The following is a 19,513-nucleotide window of genomic DNA, read 5'->3' as shown; positions in this document are numbered from 1 at the left end:
GGCCTATGCCAAAATAATTGTTCTTTTTGTATTGGTTTTGTAAATAAATACTTTTGCATTTCATCTTCTGTTTAGTGTTCCTGTGGCTCAGTGGTAGAGCATTGCGTTAGCAGCGCAAAAGGTTGTGGGTTCAATTCCCAGGGAACACACATACTGGTAAAAAAGAAAATGTATAGCCTGAATGCACTGTTGTAAGTCGCTTTGGATAAAAGCGTCTGCTAAATGCATAAATGTAAATGTAAATCTTCACCTCCTGAGTCTTTCTGGTAGAACTAGCAATAGCATACATGACTTGTAGTGTGACACTGTCCTCGGTGACTTAAGGGCAATAGCACAATAGAAGTTCAGAAGTAAAGTAGTAATATATCCACATATAAACAAATAAATTAATTCACCACAAAGCAGCCTCCCCTGCTTCACAATTTTCACACAAGTTTTACAATTTTTAAATGTAAATCTACTCTGAATGACTTTAGGAAATTCATATTCCGTGTCTCTTACAGTACTTAAACAATTTGAATGTGCTGACTCTCTTTAGGCAAGTAATTTATTGTTACAGTCACACTGTTGTTTGATTTATCATGACCCTTATTCTTCCTTCTGTCAGTCTGAATGTGAGGACTCAGATTTTCTTCTCACTCCTAATTTGAACCTTTTAAACACATGGTCACAGTAGAGTGTACATATGACATTTCATGCTCTACATAAATCGTATACATCACAGACAGTTCATCACTAAAATAGCTAGATCACTGAAATGGGAAATTCATTCATATGCATCAAATACATGGTACCTTCTTGACATGGCATCTTTCTACATCAATGTTATGCAATTTTATTTTTATCTCACCTTCAATGTGCACACATACAGCTAGTTAGAAATACTGTGTGAGAGTGTGTGTGTGTGTGTGTGAGAGAGAGAGAGAGAGAGAGAGAGATACTGTTCTTAGAAAAGAGGTACAAATTTGTCCCCATAATGTGGTTAGGTAGGTACTCACACATATAGTAAACGCATGTACATCAGAGTAACCTTCACTTGAACATTCAACATATGGTGTATTCACACTTCAAAGCATTAGTTACAAAACTGAGGGAGCAAAGCCAAAATAAGGAAAACGTGTAAAACAAAACCACATAATATTTAGTTGGTTTATGATTCCTGCAAAAATTAAAACGGTATCACTGTACTCAAAAAAAAAAAATGTATACAACTTTTTTTTTTTTATTATTTATACTAGTTCTAACTGGCACACAAAAGTGCTTAGAACTTTTGAGTTGATTTTTTTTTTTTTTTTTTTTTTTTTATTATTATATGGTTTTATTTTGTCTGTTATAAATCAGCAAAAAGTAGGAAGAGGTTTTTTTTTTTTTTTTTAGATGATTTATTGAAAATTTACAAAGAAATGGACCATTCCAGCATCCACAACCACTAAACTGTGCACTAAATGTGATACAAAAATACACAAGAGTATTAACAGTGTATAATCGTGATTAGAAGGTCTATACAGTACACATAGTAATTGGATATTTCATACCTTTTGTATTTGTATATGGGTATTTGTTCACTGTGTAAATAATTCAGTGTCTTCACCACGAGGAAGCAGAGTAAAGCTACTGTATGCTGGAGACGAGTCTTTTATGTAAATAAAGAAAAAAATTCCTAATCTCAAATATTGCATACCATTTTGAAGTTGGAACAAAAGTGAGCTAAAGTCAAATATGAAATAAGAGAGAGATGTCCAAAATATGACAAAATGTAATATGTAAAATGTATGACTATTATTTATGTTGTAGACAAAAATGTGAAAGTAAAAATGCTTTAACTATTAATAAACCTTTAGGCACTTCTTTATGTAAATTTTGCACATTTTTAGCAAAATACTGTAGATGTTCTGGAATATTTAAGTGACTGCTCATGTACTGAGAGGTAGTATTTTAAAATGCAGGTTTCGCTGTATTATCATATCCACCATTAAACAATATATTATAACTTCCATATATAGGAGAAATGTTTTGAGAGTTAGCACTGAACATTTAATATTGTGCAATATACCTTATATGTTGTTGAGAAAAAAAATGTGTGTTTTCTGCTCATAATCACATTCAAGCATTTTGCTAAACTGTCCAGATCAACAGACTATCATCTTTGGAGGAACAAAATAAAAAGATGCATGATATTGCATAATAAATGTTCTTTATTTAGCCTCATCCATCATGCCATTAATATCAGATAAAGGACAAGGAAAGAAACTATATGTCACAACTGACATTTTTGTTCTAAGGTTAGTATTTGAATAATCATTTATACAAACAGAATAATACAACAGCATAATAATGAGACATTTATGGCATCAGTGATTGCTTTATATACATGTTGATGTTACACTTCAGTTAAGTGTCCATTGGCTTCAATGTCCATTTAAGAATGCCCTTTCCAAAAGACGGTAGTGTTTATTTCAATCACTGTTTGTTTAGAATGATCAATTTACTGGAAAAAAGGCAACGGAAGCTCAATTTGCTGTATTCCATTATTTGCATTTAACAATTCATCCAAATTGGTCGAAATGTTGTCCAAAAATACACTTAAAGGCAGCAAAACAACAAAGACCAACATTGTACCCAGTTCATCTAAGGTCTGCTGCAGCTTATTGTAGAAAGAGTTGAGTTGAGCAGCAACAGCTTCTAAGATGTCGGACTTAATGCTTTCCACAAATTCTTGTGCTTTATCAACCACCTCTTGTAGGGTCTGTCCTAGTTTCTCAAGAAACATATCAAGGCCTTCTGTTTGCTTCATCACACCTACTATCATAGCTAGGTGACTTCTCAGGGTACTTTTCACATTTTCTTGCACCTCAGCTACAGTCATGACCTTTCCAGAGGAAAATGTCATTTCAGCTGTGCTGAAGTTCTCCATGAGAGTAGAGAAATATATCTCCAGATTGTTAGCGAGTTTCTCCAACATTTCCGCAAAAATAAATCTGATTTTGTTGCAGATTTCAGGCAGTGTAGCTTCTTTCATTCCAGGCAATTTATATTTTGTCTCTCTCAGGAAGTTTATGGCAGCATCAAGCAGGGCCTGGATAGTCTTTTGGTATCTAACAACTACACTTCTGAAAAGTTTAGACAAATCACTATGCTCAGAATCAGAAAAGCGGTCCTCGCTTAAAATATTTTCAACTTCTTGAACAATGTTAAACAGTCTATTTAGTGCATCATCGATTCCATATTTTTCAGCAAATCCTTGAACACAGGATGAGATATCTAGTAGCCTCTCTATCAAGCCTTCGCCCATATCACGTGCGGCCATTAAATTGTAGCTGACCAACAGTACTTTTTCATCTCCCTTTGGTACTGCTCTGATGATCAGAATTTCAACATCATCTCCTGGTGCAGACTGCAGAAAATGCAATGATTACAATAGAGAATGTTTACATCTATATAGAATGATTATAGAAACAAAGGATGTTATTATGTTAGATGTTAGTAATGAAATGCCACTTACAGCATTACGGCTGTAGATCCTCGCATTCATTTCAGATGGAATCTTTCCTTGAATCTGGAAGCCAAGGTAGCCATTTGTTGGTGTGGAAACTGAGGCACTTACCCCATCGCTTCGAGCAGCGTAGCGAAAGTTTACATCAGTAACTGTTGGGCTGGTGATGTCCACATTCATGGTATGGCTAGGATCACTTAAAAAAAAGTCACAAGTATGCTTAATAATTACAATTTGCACACATAATTCATTATAAAATAAAGAATACTTGTAAGCCTAATACAAAATGTTTACTTATAATTCAATTAAAAGTCAAAGGTTGTTTTTTTTTTTTTATTACCCCATACGAAAAACATTGCTGAAGTCCATAGTAAAGTCAGCATGTGTAAGTACAGCATTTGCTCCTACAACAAGGGCACCATTCTCCATTGTAGTACTCATGGAGCCTGTTTTGTGTGAAAGCACAAATCAATGAAGCACACACTGAGAACAAATATTATAATTTACTCTTAGTAAAAATTTGTATCATTGAATGATCTATATGTATTTTTATTTTTGTCTTTGCAGATACTTACTGTCAAGATTGTACTCCAGGAACACAATTGGTGAAGTGACTGTAGCCTTGAGAACAGTTTTGTAGACTGGTGCACTGCCATCTAGTTTAGCAAGAACATCTGTGGTGTATACTGGAGAGATGATCTTTGAGGTGTAATCAATTTTCTGCTTGGGTACACTAAGCTCAGCCAACACCATCTCAGAGATCCTAAGGTCACCGAAGGTGCTTGGTTGAGACAAGTCAAATTTCATTTCAGCCACCAGTGACTTTAGAAAATCTAGATCAACTGTAGCCTGGCCAGTATGATCTCCCTTTGTGTTAAAACCTCCAATATTTGCATCATTCTTGGAAGAAAACTTCAGCATAGCATAAACATGTTCCATAGCTGTTTCCACAGACAGGTTTTCATCTACATCAAACACTACCTTGAAATCATCATAATTCAGGTTGCCATCGGCAACCGTCTTTAAAGCATATCGCAAACTGTTGCCATTCAGATAGATGGATTCGTCATAATTCAAAGCTCCCTTTACAATACCACTATCTAGGAATGTTCCATCAATGGTACCCTTTATGAGAGTCTCAGCAGAAATAAATGTTTGAGTTCCTTCACCCTTTAAGATGTTTTCAGCATTTCCCTTACCAACAAGCTTAATAATGGGAACGTCAAATGTGTACTCTGTCTTAAAAGTTGAATCCGCTTTTGGATGGGCCTTGTTGTCAGCAGAAAATTGGTGTTTGGCTTTAGCTGTAAGAATAGGTAGGTTAATGTTTGCAGTTGTGGTTGCAGACAGTGCAACTTCAAAGTTATCTGGGTTTATAATTACAGTACTTTCATGGGTTCCTTCAATGTGGCGATTTTCCAGGAGCACAGAATTGGCTAATTTTAATCCACTTTTGGTGCTCAGACTGCTGGTTCCTTCAAGCTTAGACTTCAGTCCCTCAAACTCAGAGGCAGTAATTGCTCCAAATCGAATTACAGGGTTATCTTTCCCATATATACCAGCATTAGCATTAAGGCTGAATATAGAGGACTTGAATGACAACTCAGAGATTAAATCACCCAGAGGATGGACATTAATGAGACCAAGATCAATAATGGGCGCAGCTTTTCTCTTCTGGTAGACAATCTTTGCATCTACATCAATAGCCTGGTCAAAGTTGGTCAACAAATGCTTAAGTACAGTATGTTCATATAGGTTGATGTTGCTGATTTCTGGAGTGGAAACAATTATAATCAATGTTTCAAACTCAATAGGTGGGATGCTGAATGGGACTGTCAGAAATTCCAAATTGGCCTCTCCATTTACCGCAGCATAAATGCCAGCCTCATCTCCGTTGTTGGCAGCTGTAAAGTTGTGACTGTATTTGTACTGGTTGAAACGAGCAATTGCCACAGTGCTCAACTTCTGCATGTCAGTATTTAGGATAACAACATAATCATTCTGGAGATCAATCTTGGCAGTCAGAGGGTCTTTGAAGCTGAGTTTAGTATTAGCCTTGTTTTGGAAATCAAGGATCATCTCAAAGGGTTGCACTAAGATGTTGAAGGCACTAGAAAATGTACCACTGAGCAAACCAGTTAACTTTGTGTCATAGGCTGCCTTCATCTCTACCATCATTTCTCTGAGATTAGCCTTCCCAGAAGCATTCAGCACATAATTTTCTCCACTATCATAATTTCCTTCAGTATGGGCATTAAAGTCGATGTAGTTAAGGGCAGCACCTTCAGCATTTATTCTCTGTTTAAACTTTAAAGATCCACCTTCGCCATCTGTAGAAATGGTTAGCGTGGCTGTTGTTGGAGTAATAATTATAGTTGAGATACTCTTGGCGGTGATATCATCAGAATCATCTTCCACAGATATTTGGCCCTTGGCTTCTTCTGTCATCGTCAGAAGGATTTTTAAACCATCCTGCTGAAGAGTGACCTCATTAGTGTAAGAATGGTCACTGTTCCATGAAAGCGCAGGAATTCTTACCTTGTCGGTATATTGTGTTTTAATATTTGCAGACATTCCATCCTCCAGTGCAAAGAAAGCATTGTTAAGAATGTTAGCACTAAGGGAGGCAATAGTTATCTTGATATTACTCTTGGCCACAGCCTGGGCTGAGAAGCCGTAGAGTGACACTGATGATTGATGGTCAACTGCTAGGATACTGTGAGTGATCTTCAGGGTTTCAGCAACAATCACACGACTCATCTTAGGGATGGCAAGCCGAGCTGTGGAATCCAAGGTGTATTTAAGAATGTCATATTCAGATGATCCATGTGAGGTAATATGCCCTGTAAATTGTGGGGTTTCTGCACTTTCAGTAGAGTTTAAGAATTCCATGGTAGTTCTCATGTTGAAAATTGGAATGGTGACCCTAACCTCACCGTACAGATTTCCGAAGCAGGGTATCATGATCTCACTAGGGACTGCAGGGAGAGTGAATTCTGGGATCTGCAGGTCTGAGAAATTGTGCTTCGGAAAGTATTTAGGAATTTCAGGGAAGGAGATCTCTGGAAGACTGATCTCTGGCAGTGTGATGGCAGAGATTTCAGGAAGGTAGATAATTCTTAGGTCGCCAAAGATGTCGTCAACAGATGGCATTTCATAATTGGCAATGAAGTTTAATAGGTCTAATAGTCCCTGCCTGATATCATCATACTCTATTCTGACTGGTGGCACTGTGTAATATTGCAGAATAATAAACTCTGGAAGGTCAATCAATGTAGAAGGGAGGCTGAATTCCTGAAGCTTCTCTAAACTTATTTTTATGGAGGGTACAACAAGATCAGTGAGTGGGAAAGTGAAAGATGGGATCTCAAATTCCGCTGTTTTCAGTCCTGTATTGACTCCATCACAGATTTGCTTCAACTCAATGACAATTGCCTGATCTTTAAGGATGGTTTGGATTATTTCCATAACAGCACTGCATGCATCTGTTGCAATGGCAACTACCTTAGTGTAGATACCACTCACTTGCTGCATGATTTCTTCTCTGATATCCATGTCTGTAATTCTCTTCCTGAGGCTTTTTATAAGTGCCTCAGTGTCAATGTAGACCATCCTATCAACAATGTCCTTGATTTTTTTGGTCACATCTGCAACTTTGATTGTTCTTAGCTCCTCAAGGCAAGCAGTAAGAGATGACAGAGCATAATTGACAAATTCTCTGATTGCATGGAGCTTTTCGCGGACCTCAAGTGACAAACTCATGGTGTAAAGTTCATTTATCAAGTCTTTGATTTTCTGGTTGGCTTCATCCACAAATACATTGTAGTCAAATGATCTAATATGTCCGATGCAATGGTTTAGGCCGTTGTTTAAATGCTCAATTATTTCGTTTACCTCTGTTGTTTTCAAGTAGGTCATGGCCTTATCCAGCAGCTCTGTGATGGGGGTCAGAATAGATTTCAAAGTGCTAACAAGAGCCTTAACAGTTTGTTCAATATTGAACTTCTTGATAAGTTCAACAACCTTTTCCAGAATTGCTTCAATCTTCTTGTCAACCCCAGATTGCACCAGGGTTTCTCTCACAATGCTGTAGATAGCATTCAGCTTCCCTCCCAGTACAGTAAGCAGTTGTTTTGCTTTTTCAACAGTCTTGTGTATTTCCTCTGTAGGGATTTGAGCCACCAAATTGTCTGCATAGTCTCTGAAGTTGGCAGAGGTTACAAAGTTCTTCACATCCTCAATTAACTTTCCTTGTTCAAAGTTTGCAACAAACTGCTTCAGTTCACTCAAAACTCCCTCCAGTGTGGATTTGATAGCATACTGTTCCTCAAGATCTTGCAAGAGGACACTGCCACTGCCCTTCAGTCTCGTTACATCAATCTGCTCAATTACATTTTCAACAGCCTCAATGAGAGCAAGAACTATGGCTCTGATGTCATATTTCTCATTGAATGCATTCAGTTCTTCTGTTAGTCTCTGTATTGCAGTGTCACATAGTGTGCCGCTTGCAATCATTTCTCTCACAATTTTTTCTATCTCTTGTACACGAGTGTCCAGTTCAGAGACTAACTTCAACATAACAGGTTTTAGATTAATCAGAGCGGCCTCCATGTTATTCAGAGTAAATCCATACTTCTCATATAGAGCAATCAGGCCTTCACTCATCTTGGCGATTTTCCTCTCCAGATTTAGCTCATTCATAGAATCACTTATGTACTTAGCTAGGTTCTGAATCTCTGCAATGATGTCTTCTCTGTTGATATAATACTGCATGGCCTCAGCAATCCTTAAAATTGTCATTTTGATATGTTGCAGGTCCACAGGAAAATTCTGAATCAATGGCAGGCTGTTAGTGTTTTTATCATATTTTAGGAAGGCTGAGAAAAAGTGGTCTTGGTTGTCAGCATCAACTCTGTTGAAGAGGTTTGTGATTATGGATCCAGACACTACTACTCCAAGTCTTTCAGGGTTGTTGTAAGCACTCACATCTTGGTTAAACAAATGGTTGTTGACCTTAGATTTCACTCTCATTGTGGCCTGCTGCTTAGATGGTGTCAGCACAGTATCAATCTTATTATCAAGGTTGATTTCAATTGATAGACCGTTGTCCAAATTGTGAGTTGTTGAGACTCTGCATTCGTGTGAGTGTGCAAGAGCCAGTGGTTCTGCCTTCATAAGAAATTTTGTGTAAACTTGTGCGCTTTGTTTTCCATACAGATCCAAATCACCATCTGTATTGGCCATGACATCAACATTGAATCTGAAGGGAACAGCAGTGGCATGAAAGTTACCATTGAAGCGTAGGTACTCTGAATTTAAAAGTGCATCACTGCCGAATGTGACTGAAAGTCCAGCAACCTCGATTTCTGTGTTGTGGCTCATGTGAGATCCCATGAGTTTTCCAGTAGAACCACACTTGGCAGTGACAACCAGATCTTCATATTTGATCTCGTATGTCTGCTTCAGTTCATCTGCACCAGACGAAAGCTTCCAACTGCCACTCAAGTCAGCTGTGTATGGAAGTGCCTTAAACTGGACATCATTAACCAGAGTGATGTCCAGAACATCCAGATTATTGTTGATTGTCACTGAAGTACTATATGGTTCAATCTGAATGGAGATGTCATGCTTATAAGTTACAACATCGCCTTCAACATCCATTATAGAGGTGAACGCTATTGAGGACAGGGATCCAGACAGAGAATTTTTATTTTTAATTATCATTTCATCAAATTTACCCTTCGTCTCAGCTGACAAGGAAAGCTTTGAAGTGTCAAGGGCTCCACTGAATTTGTTCTCAAGTGTCAAAGGGACGAGAGAGCTTTCCAGTGAGGTTGTGCCACTCGTTGTCAGGCCACCCCTGGTCAGAGATAGGCTGCACTTGTGGGAAGCTGTCTGTTCAGTCAGATTTGCGGTGGCATCACTTTTTACATCCAGTCCATTGGCATCCAGTGTTGCTATAAACTGGGAATGGATACGATTTTCAACCCCAGCAAACACATCAGCATTAGTGTCAATCTTAATGTTGACCAAATCAGGACTAGCACTAGCCTCAGCTACATTTCGGATGTTCAGACTGAGAATTTTTGCCCTTGTATCTGACTTCAGAGCAAGTAGAGACCCTGTATAGGTAACTTCAGCATCATGCATCAGAGTGTTCTCTAATGCAGTAGTTTTTGATATAACAGTGAGCTCTCCATTGGCAAACGCCGCTTCAATTGTGTTCCCTGCCTGGAAATTGTCTGAGTTTACTTTCAGAGAAGAATCAATTTTCACTTCTGGCTTAAATGGGAGTAGGATAAGTGACTGCCTGAGAGCAACTGCACCATTCAGAGGGCCAGCCTTGATGGAGCCTATCAGATTTCCGTCTCCGGAGATCTCATCCTCATTGACTCCAACCTGGCCTGTGTGTTCCACTGAAATCTTCAGACCCAAGGGACTGTTTGCCTCAATCTTACTGCTTGACTTAAATTTGATTTTTTCAGCAGTTGTCATTTCCTCAACATAATTAATACTGGCTTCAATTAGCTTGTGATCAAGAGAGGATTTCATCTCAGCCCTCAAAGATTCCCCAGGTGTGTCTTGCACTAAAGCAGATCCTAAACATAAGCATAGTAACAGTCAAGTAATAAGTATTTTATTACAGATTACGAAAAATGTGGTTAGGAAAAATATAGTTGCAAACAAACATACAAATACCTTCCACTTTGAAGGAGAGGATATCCACTGGGCTAGTTCCAGTTACTTCAAACTTGGCAGAATAGCTTGGTTTCTCAACAAGTTCCCTGCCAGCAGAAGCTGTTGCCTCCATGTTGTAGAAGTTGCTGCTCAGCTTGCTGGACACCTCTGCCTTTGCCATGTGAGGCAGTGACACAGACAGACTCTCAGGAACAAAGACCTCTGGAAGAGGAATGCTAATGGATGCAACTTCCAGGCCAAGCTGAGGTACTACCAGTTTTGGTGTGGTCAGGACAGCAGGGAAGTTGAAATCTCCAGAAGATTTCCCACCAAAAGGAATAGGAATGGAGATGGTATAATACTTCTGGCCAAACTTGTATTTAGCGGAACCCTCACTGTGAAAAAAATTTGTATTCATGTACTTAACATTAATTAGTATGTGTAACATTATAGATATGATTCATGTTTCTGCATTTTAAAATGTATTGTTTTTTTTAATTCACTCACGCATTCAGGAACAGCTTCTTGGGGACAGTGAATTCTGGGAAGGCAGAAATCCTAAAGCCCTGGACATATGGGATGTTGGCGGCAAATTGTTCCAGGTAGACATTTGAGGCCTAGATGATTATTGAATAAGTGTTATATTCTAATTCATGTTATCTGTATTCCTATGTTTTGCTTTTCCTTATATTTATGGGTTTGGAGAATCAATGATTTATTTTGCATTTACCTCAACTGACTGGATCAAGGCATCACGGATCTTCATGTTAGACATTCCAATCTGCTGGTCAAGCAGGTCACTGACTGTGGCTTTGATGGCTTCAATATGAATATTTTTGTGAATCTCAGTGCTGACATCAGAAGTGACCTCAGCCTCAATCTTCTCCGCATCTGTAAAGAACATGAAAATTTGTTAATATGGCAGAAGACTTCCAGGTTTTTTTTGCTGAATATGAGTTGAAGTTGAATTTAAGTGTACCATATTTCAGAATGACTTTCTGAATAGAGGAAGTTGTCTCGGGGAGCCTAAGGTCACTCTCAAGCTCTACTGTAACGCCCTCAGCATGTTTTAGTTGTGCAGTTACTTTAGCATCAGTCTGAAAATGAGGAATGAGCAGCTGAACCTGCAGCATGGCCTCCTTCATTGATTTTGTCCTAAAGAAGGAAGAGAATATTAAACCCAAGAGTTTATTTGAACAATGTGCGATTATTAAAAATGTAAATTATTATTGTTAGAACATGTAATATGGACATGTGCATACTTAGCAAGGGCAACTAGAGATGCCTCAGGTATATTCTTGTTGATGAAGTCAATCTGAATGGAATTTGTGGCCCTGCTCTGTGTGCTGCGGTCAACAGAATGAACCCGAATTCCAGCTTCAAGGTCATAGTCAGGAATTTGGAGATCAGCTGAGGCACTGTATTTCTGTCTGTCGAACATCAGTTTTGCTGTGCCCTCAAACGATGTTCCTATTATATGAAAAAAATAGCTACATTTCAGTTGCTAGTTAATAGATGAAAATGTCTAGAGATCGTAATCATTCTTTTGGAAGCACTGCTTTACCTTCTGCCTTCAGACCAAAAGTCACCGTGTCAACCTTGTCTTCATACACATAGTCAACAGTAGCTGTGTATGCAGAAACCTCACCAGTGGGGTGGATCTCAATGGCAAATCTAAAGACACAGGTCTGTGTTCAATATTTGGGATTCAAAAAAGCAAGAAAACAAACAAATGAATAAACCAGTATTTCCCTTACTTGCTGTCACCAGTCAAGGGGAAGTAGGGAGAGGCATCACTGGAAAAGGCATTTGAGTATTGCAGGGCACTGCAGTACTTAAATCCAGGGAGGAATGGAGTGCATTTTTGTGCTTTCACATGTTCCATCATTGGAGGAATAGTCTTTTTTTCAGTACCAGTCACTGAGAACAAAGAGTTGCTGTGCAGAGAAATCAAAATGCAGAATTTATGTAATTTATTTGTAGAGCAATATTACTTTTTTTTTATTTTTTTATCATGATTGCATTTTCTGTGTTAACAGTAGAATCTTACGTCACACTGATGAGTTTTGTTGGAGCTTGGGGTGTGGGAAAGGTCAGCTTGAGTTGCTTTTTGGTTACTGCAACCCTTACTTTCAGACCGCTCTCATGGTAGATGTTAGTATGCATCTCCAGGCCAGACTCAACATAGTCAGGTAAGAGAGCTCCAACCTCAGTCACAAACTCCACACCAACAGATGGCATGAAAGCCATCTCGCTCTGTGTGAAAAGACAAATAAATAGGTAAAGTAATTTGGTATAGCTTGGTAAAAAAAAAAAATAAATATATATATATATATATATATATATATATATATATATATATATATATATATATATATATATATATATATATATATATATATATACATACATATACACCATACAATACCATACCATATCAGGGGCCATTTTCAGTCCTCCTTTCACTCCTGGAGCAAAAGTACCAGACAGGGCAACTCTAAATGGAATTCCAGTACCAGTAGGTAGATAAAACTCATTGTCCATGAAGACATAGTGGAGAAAAAGGTTGTTGTTGAGACTTGAGTAAAGGCTCCTTATGAACTGTAAAACAAATCAATAATTTGTTCAAATCATTCACTCAATATATTTAACTTAACTTAAGAGGAAACTGAAAATTTATTTTGACCATGATCCATTATGATGGTGTTTTTGAGCATGGCAGATTTGCTAAGCTCTAATATTTATTTTACAGCAGTTCACTTACATCAACAGGGAACATATTTAAGAGTCTGTTTGTCAGAAAAGCAGCAGAGTAGGCCATGCCTTCCATATCCTTGGTTTTGAGATAGCCCATTTCAGCACCCAGAAGCCTCAGGTAGATCATAGCCTCTGGGTTATCCTGAACCTTCAGTTTCTGGATGAGCTTGTTAACATTATTCATTATTTCCTTGACGATGCTTTGAGGGGCCTAGAATGAGAAGCGTACGTGAGTGATAGACTGAATCAAAGAAAGTTCTATAAATGTAGCAACATTTTGAAATTTAAAATGTAAAAGACCTGTTGCATTTTTATGTTATCCCATAGGGTTGGGAACATGCTCTGCATAATGTCATTGCCCCTGGGCACTTTATCAGCTGCATAGTTAATGGTCTTCTGCATGGTGTCACGGAAGAACCCATCAATGCCAATTAGGGCATCAACAGTGGGTTCCAGTCCCTTACCATTCAACCCGATCTGTAAGAACAAAAAATAATAAGATATCAATATAAAACTAGAGAGAAACTAAAAGAGAACATTTAAAAATGTAGAATAGTCTTGTACCTCAAACATGTCTATGTCATATCCAAAAGCATTAATGGTCATCTCCAGGATGACTTCATTAGGCAGAAGTTCTTCAGACTCAAAGATCACATTTCCTTCTAGAGAGCCAATTTTGTAATTGCGAGAGTACTTTGTTGGATCTGTGGAAGTTCTGATCTCATTCCCTTGGAGGGAATTGAGAATCTTCTCTCTAAGTCTGAGAAGCAGAAGAGAAATTAGATACAGTTTTTATACTTAAGATGTTAAAATGTATAAAGATTTCTACTAACTCCTTAGTCTCAGATGCTGTGGAGCTCAGGATGTTGCTGATATGTGAGTTAACAAAGTTCATAACCTGACAGTTTTCGTTTTTAGGCAGAGCAGCAACCAGCTGAGCCAGTTCAGAGGGCTGAGGGTCCTTCATCACAATGAGATATGCAGCAACACGCTTCTGTATGGGTGCAGCTGCATCGAAAATGACCTTCATTAACACCTCTCTGCCCTGTTAGAAATAGCAAATTTATGTTAGCCAATATTTATTTAAAATTTCATTTATTATTTTATTTATGTATCTGGTTTACCTCATCAGGGACAGAAGTGAGTCTAAAAGCTTGAACAGCAGCTTGCTGGACCTCAGGGGATGCAGCAGGTTGGTTTATGCATTGGATAATTGCTGATTTCAGAGCAGGGCTTGCGGCTCCGACGGCAGAAGCCATGTTTCCAATGACTAGAGATTTCATATACAGATTTCAGTATCCACATATCAGCTGTTATTTATAACTTGGTGAAGCATGCTTAATGGAATAAGTTGAACATACCCTCAGGGCCAGGTACACATGTTCCTGATCGCCTGTGCAGTCGCTGATCTGTTCAAGGGCGTAATCGGCGACTCCCTGAATCTCAGGGGTGACTCTGCCTTCAACTTTATAGAGTTGAATAAGGCAGATGAATAAACATTAAATTCTCATATATCGATTAAATACCATGACTACTGTTGGCTTGTGCTTGTTTTCTCACCTCCTGACAGCATTGCTGAGAGCATAGTAGATGGGCTTGCTATCCTTGAACTTGGCCACCTTCAACATTTCCTCAACAAGGCCTCTGGATGGGTTGGGAACCATTCCCATGGCATATACTGCAGCATCAATCTCTACTGAGGAACGGTCAAAAGTCCTGAGGACCTGCAAGATGGCAGTGGTGCATTCTGGCGTGCCACACTGGAACAACGCCTGGTACACCAGGGAGCGAGAAATCTCCAGGGCCTCTGGTAGAGCAGTGCTCAGGCTTTCAGCATTCATTTTTCGAATTGTAGCAATGAGGTTGTGAGCTAGGTGGGCTCTGTTGTGTCCATTGTTGGTCTCAGAAAGGCCAGCCAGTTCCCTTAGAACAGACAGCATGACCTCTTTATCCTTAATTGGATGGACTGAGTCAATGCTTCCATCGAGATGCAGTGTCTTCATGTTGGGTACATCTAGAGGTGGGTAAACAAGAAAATTCCATTAATTCAAATCCAATTACTGCAAACACATGTTAATTTAAGTTTCTGAATGATTGCTTACCGAGCTCAAAAATTCTGTCATTGTGCACAGACACTCCCACCAGAGTCAAGACTTGTTTTCCTACATTAGTAACTCCATACTGTCCTCTGTTTATAATCAGAATGAATTAGCAGATCAATAAATGAAACGGTCAAACAAAAGTAAAAACCCCCATGTAGCTGTCAATGAACTCACTTGTAAGAGAAAGGCACAAGCATGTGGTTTTCAGTACAGGAAGCAGAGGTCATATGTTTCTTTGCATTATCAAACTTGTAATTGCAGGTTTGACTGCTTGTGATGAGCTGAGCAAGTGGGTAGTGCTATGTGATGAAAAGACAAGCAAGTTCAAACATTATTGAAGCCATCAGATATTAATCACACAGTTATTTTGTCTTATTCAAAGACAGGGTGACTTGCCAGGCCTGTGATAAGGGCCAGGGGACTGGTGTGGTCCTTGACGGGCCTAAAATTGTCACATTTAGACAGGTCTCTGTTGAGGGTGACATCAGTGGCAATGTTCTCTCTGGTGTTCACGGTGTAGCCTGTCTTGCACATACCGTAGATAGTGGGCTGGTTTTGGGAAAGAAGTCAAAGGATTAGTCAATGCGTATCAGCCTTTTAACAAATGTAAACTTTTTGCAACATTTTACAGGTAATGACTGACCATTCTTCTGTTTCTGTCCTCCTCCAGCAGAGGCACTGCCAGAGCAGAGATTAGACCTCTCTTGATGTTCAAAATATTGACTGGTTCATCAACCTCAGGAAACAACTCGATGTCATCATCTCCCTCAACGGTGAACTTCAGTGGGTTCCTGAGAATTGAGATCAGGGTAGGTGTTTAATATGGTTTCTTCTTATCTGCTCAAAAATAACTCTGTTATATCATTCTGTTTGTATATATATATATGTATATTGTTTGGTGTGGAATGCCTTGAGAAATGTACTTCTCCATGGCAGCCTTGAAAGTGTCTGCACCAGCAGATGGCCCAAAGACAGGATTTCCTTCTGCATCAACATCGATCACCTCACTCAACGCGCACTCCGTTGTGCGGACGATATAGCTGCATGTTTGTGGGACCTCAATTTCAACCTGTTTAATAATGAATATGTATGAAATTTCAAGTTTTATGAAGAAAAAACAAACAAACAAAAAATATTGGCTGTGTGGACATTTATACCTTGCATCTTGCTTTGGGGCCATTGGTTACTCCATTCAGGGCATTGAGAGACTCTGTTTCGTAGGTGTATTCGTACTTGTGAAAGCTCTTGTATCTTTTGGCCACTAGGGGAGCAAAATCACATCTTAAAAGCATACTCCACCCCAGAATTAAAATTTTGTCATTAATCACTTACCCCCATGTCGTTCCAAACCTGTAAAAGATTTGTTCGTCTTCGGAACACAATTTAAGATATTTTGGATGAAAACCAGGAGGCTTCTGACTGTCCCATAGACTGCCAAGTAAGTTACATTGTCGAGGTCCAGAAAAGTATGAAAGACATCGTCAGAATAGTCCATCTGCCATCAGTGGTTCAACCGTAACGTTATGAAGTGACCAGAATACTTTTTGTAAGTGAAGAAAACAAAAATAACGACTTTAATCAACAATTCCTTTGTCAACAGTCTCCTCTGTGTCTCTCCATATCACCGTATCCTGCGTATGCTCTTCTGTATCAGCCACGCCACAAGGATGCGCCACACACATCCTTGAGGCGCAGCTGATACAGAAGTGCATACGCAGCATACGGTCGTTATTTTTGTATTCTTTCGCTTACAAAAAGTATTCTCGTGGCTTCATAACGTTACGGTTGAACCACTGATGGCAGATGGATTATTCTGATTATGTCTTTCATACTTTTTTGGACCTTGACAATGTAACATACATGGCAGTCTATGGGACAGTGACAGGTCTCCCGGTTTTCATCCAAAATATCTTAAATTGTGTTCTGAAGACGAACAAAGCTTTTACGGGGTTGGAACGACATGGGGATAAGTGATTAATGACAAAATTTTCATTTTGAGGTGGAGTATCACTTTAAATCTCTAGTCTACAACATTAGACTTGTTTTCTGTAAGACAAAAAAAAGCACTTGACATGACATGAGATAAATTATAAAATTTTACTATTACATTAACACAGAACTTAAAGAAGGATGTTTTCTTATTTGTTTTCTTTTTCCTGATATATATAATTAGATTATATATACCATATAGAATTTTTATTTTGACCATTATTTTATTTTATTTATTTTATTTATATTTTCTTAAAATTAAAAAAATAAAAATAAAAAAAAAAGCTTAGCACTTACAAAGGCATGGTAATTCCTCATCTTGAGCATCTAAGTTGAAAAAACAAGGAATACAATATCGAACAATTTCAATCATTGTATAATACATACAATAATTATATGTTATTCATTAAAAACAATAGGTAAACTTAAAATATAATACCACAAAAAAAACCTGATGAATAAATTGACAGCATAGACAAGACTGTTTCATTTTATTGTTATCATCAACATTTAATATTCTTAATGTCTGTTTATTAGCAGTTAATACTGATGTAATATAATGTAATAACAAAATATATATTTTATAGAAAATAATTTTTTTCCATAACTAAAAACAAATGAGTACTACTAGAACTGAAACATAAAAAAATAAAATATATCATAAAACAAACTACACCTGTCACAGATGTTTCTATTAAATCCTTAGTAGTACTTACTTGTTAAGAGTATTCCACTCAGAAGCAGCAAAAGGCAGAGCTTAGTGTCCCCCATAATGGGTTCAGTTAAGCTCTTTCCTTTAGACCGTTGAGTATTCAGATGTGATCTGCTGTATTACTGCTGTTAATTGCTTTATATATTAAGGCAGTTCCTGCAGGAATGGGAGGAGAGATGGCAGCTGCAAAAAGTAAAGTCCCCACTCCAAAGTTCATATCTTATGCCTCTGTGGCAGGACAAAGGCAACTATTTCATGTAATGTCAATGGTCTTTCAAACAGAGAGAAAATGCTTTTTAAAAGGATGTTTGGTTTGCCTGATCTGTTGATTGGTCGGTTGATTAATTTCCTGTTTTGTTTATTTGTTTATTGTTTAGTCATCCATGTAACCTCTCTTATTGATATATTGTTTTTATTGAACAATTTTTTTTTTTTTTACTATTTGATGTATATTCAGAAAAAGAACACTCCTTTACATGACTAAAAATATACAAAATATTTAAACCTACCTTTTAAATTGTTACAGTAACATCTCAGCAACTTCCTTCTGGCTCCTCTTGTGATGTAATGTGATGGCAGGAAGCCTGTCTTTCTTTCATGCCTTGTTAATTATTATGTCGCAAAGTAGGACATTAAGCACCAAACCAGATGAGGTCATATACCTAATCTTGGAACCAACATATTTATTTGACTACATTTTATTTTGACATCCTTTGCCAAGGGTATTGCCAATCAGACATGACTAAATTGATACTGGAATAAATGATTAAACCTTCTACCCTTTTGTCCCGTTTACTTTATCCACTAACCTCTTATTTTGTGTTATGAGCAAATACTAATCACTTCTGTCCTGGCAAGTCTTCTTGGGTACATAGAAAGTTATTTATCAAAGCCATTTATTTATTTATTTATTTAGATTTAGGGAAACCTGTTCAAGCAGGTTGTTCTAGAATTGGTCCCTAATCATCTTTATAAGCATCACCAGGTACTGATATAGAACAAGGTTCCTCAAATCTTACCCTGGAGGTCCAATGCTCTGCAGAGTTTAGCTCCAACCCTGATCAACCTCACCTACCTGTGATTTTCTAATGATCCCGAAGACACTGATTAGCTTGCTAATGGTGTGTTTGATTAGGGTTAGAGCTAAACTCTGCAGGAAAGTGGATCTTGAGGTCCAGATTTGAGGATCCCTGATTTAGAACATTATACTGGATTTTAACTGTAATTCTTTTTATTGATTATTTAAAATGTGTAATCACAAAATTTATTCAATACTGTTTTTTAACATTGTGTTCATTTTGTGCCAAAATATGTTATGAAGCACATAGGGCTGCCCCCTAATAGTCGACTAAATTTTAGTCGACGAGAAGAGGCTTGGTCAAACAAAATGTTTTTAGTGGCTTAGTCGCAGAAAAAAAAACCCCACAGGAATTGGTGAGGTCAGGCAGTCCGTGACAGACAGATCGTTAATGGCTGGATTTTGTGGTTATTCAGTACATCAAAACGCTCGCCTTGTCATTCATCAGCCTCAAATATGGCTTATCATTCGAAATATGTAAGTAGTAGTAGCAACTTTACATGGCCGCTCAATCTAATGTTAACCTTGAAAAATGTGTGCTATTCCAGTGTCTTTGCGGAGTATGAAAGCTGAACAGTAGCACGCTCACTACAAGACAGATGGAGGCGCCGGTGCGGTCATTTGCTCTTAAAATACTCCATTTTGGTCATACAGATAAGAGTAATACATCTTTCTAATCTGCACTCAATATAAAAACAAAACGT

At 38.0% G+C, this 19,513-nt stretch overlaps 1 protein-coding gene across 1 annotated transcript; it reads right to left on the bottom strand.

Moving 5' to 3' along the window:
- Positions 1-2,177: 2,177 nt before the first annotated feature.
- On the bottom strand, positions 2,178-17,875 carry LOC109112646 (apolipoprotein B-100-like). The gene is made up of 28 exons (XM_042777871.1): positions 17,736-17,875; positions 17,317-17,346; positions 16,188-16,291; positions 15,954-16,099; positions 15,674-15,821; positions 15,427-15,579; positions 15,205-15,329; positions 15,031-15,116; positions 14,488-14,942; positions 14,290-14,403; positions 14,053-14,199; positions 13,762-13,973; positions 13,493-13,688; positions 13,229-13,405; positions 12,936-13,139; positions 12,605-12,772; positions 12,222-12,427; positions 11,929-12,108; positions 11,736-11,845; positions 11,434-11,641; positions 11,151-11,326; positions 10,902-11,062; positions 10,679-10,788; positions 10,193-10,566; positions 4,069-10,092; positions 3,834-3,939; positions 3,503-3,689; positions 2,178-3,394 (listed from the first exon to the last, which is right to left on the bottom strand). The coding sequence occupies exons 1-28, from the start codon at positions 17,788-17,790 to the stop codon at positions 2,486-2,488; spliced, it is 11,271 nt and encodes a 3,756-aa protein (XP_042633805.1). The 5' UTR covers positions 17,791-17,875; the 3' UTR covers positions 2,178-2,485.
- Between the last annotated feature and the right edge of the window lie 1,638 nt (positions 17,876-19,513).

The sequence above is a fragment of the Cyprinus carpio genome, chromosome A20, assembly GCF_018340385.1.
Source record: "Cyprinus carpio isolate SPL01 chromosome A20, ASM1834038v1, whole genome shotgun sequence".
Taxonomy (NCBI): Eukaryota; Metazoa; Chordata; class Actinopteri; order Cypriniformes; family Cyprinidae; genus Cyprinus; species Cyprinus carpio.
This window is presented reverse-complemented; position numbering and strand designations above follow the sequence as displayed.

Coding starts and splice junctions, on each gene's coding strand:
- LOC109112646 (XM_042777871.1), bottom strand. CDS start 17,790: ATGGGGGACACTAAGCTCTGCCTTTTGCTGCTTCTGAGTGGAATACTC. Junction 11,846..11,928: donor CCCTTGACTGGTGACAGCAA/GTAAGGGAAATA, acceptor CTGTGTCTTTAG/ATTTGCCATTGAGATCCACC. Junction 3,690..3,833: donor AGCAATGTTTTTCGTATGGG/GTAATAAAAAAA, acceptor CTTTTTTTTAAG/TGATCCTAGCCATACCATGA.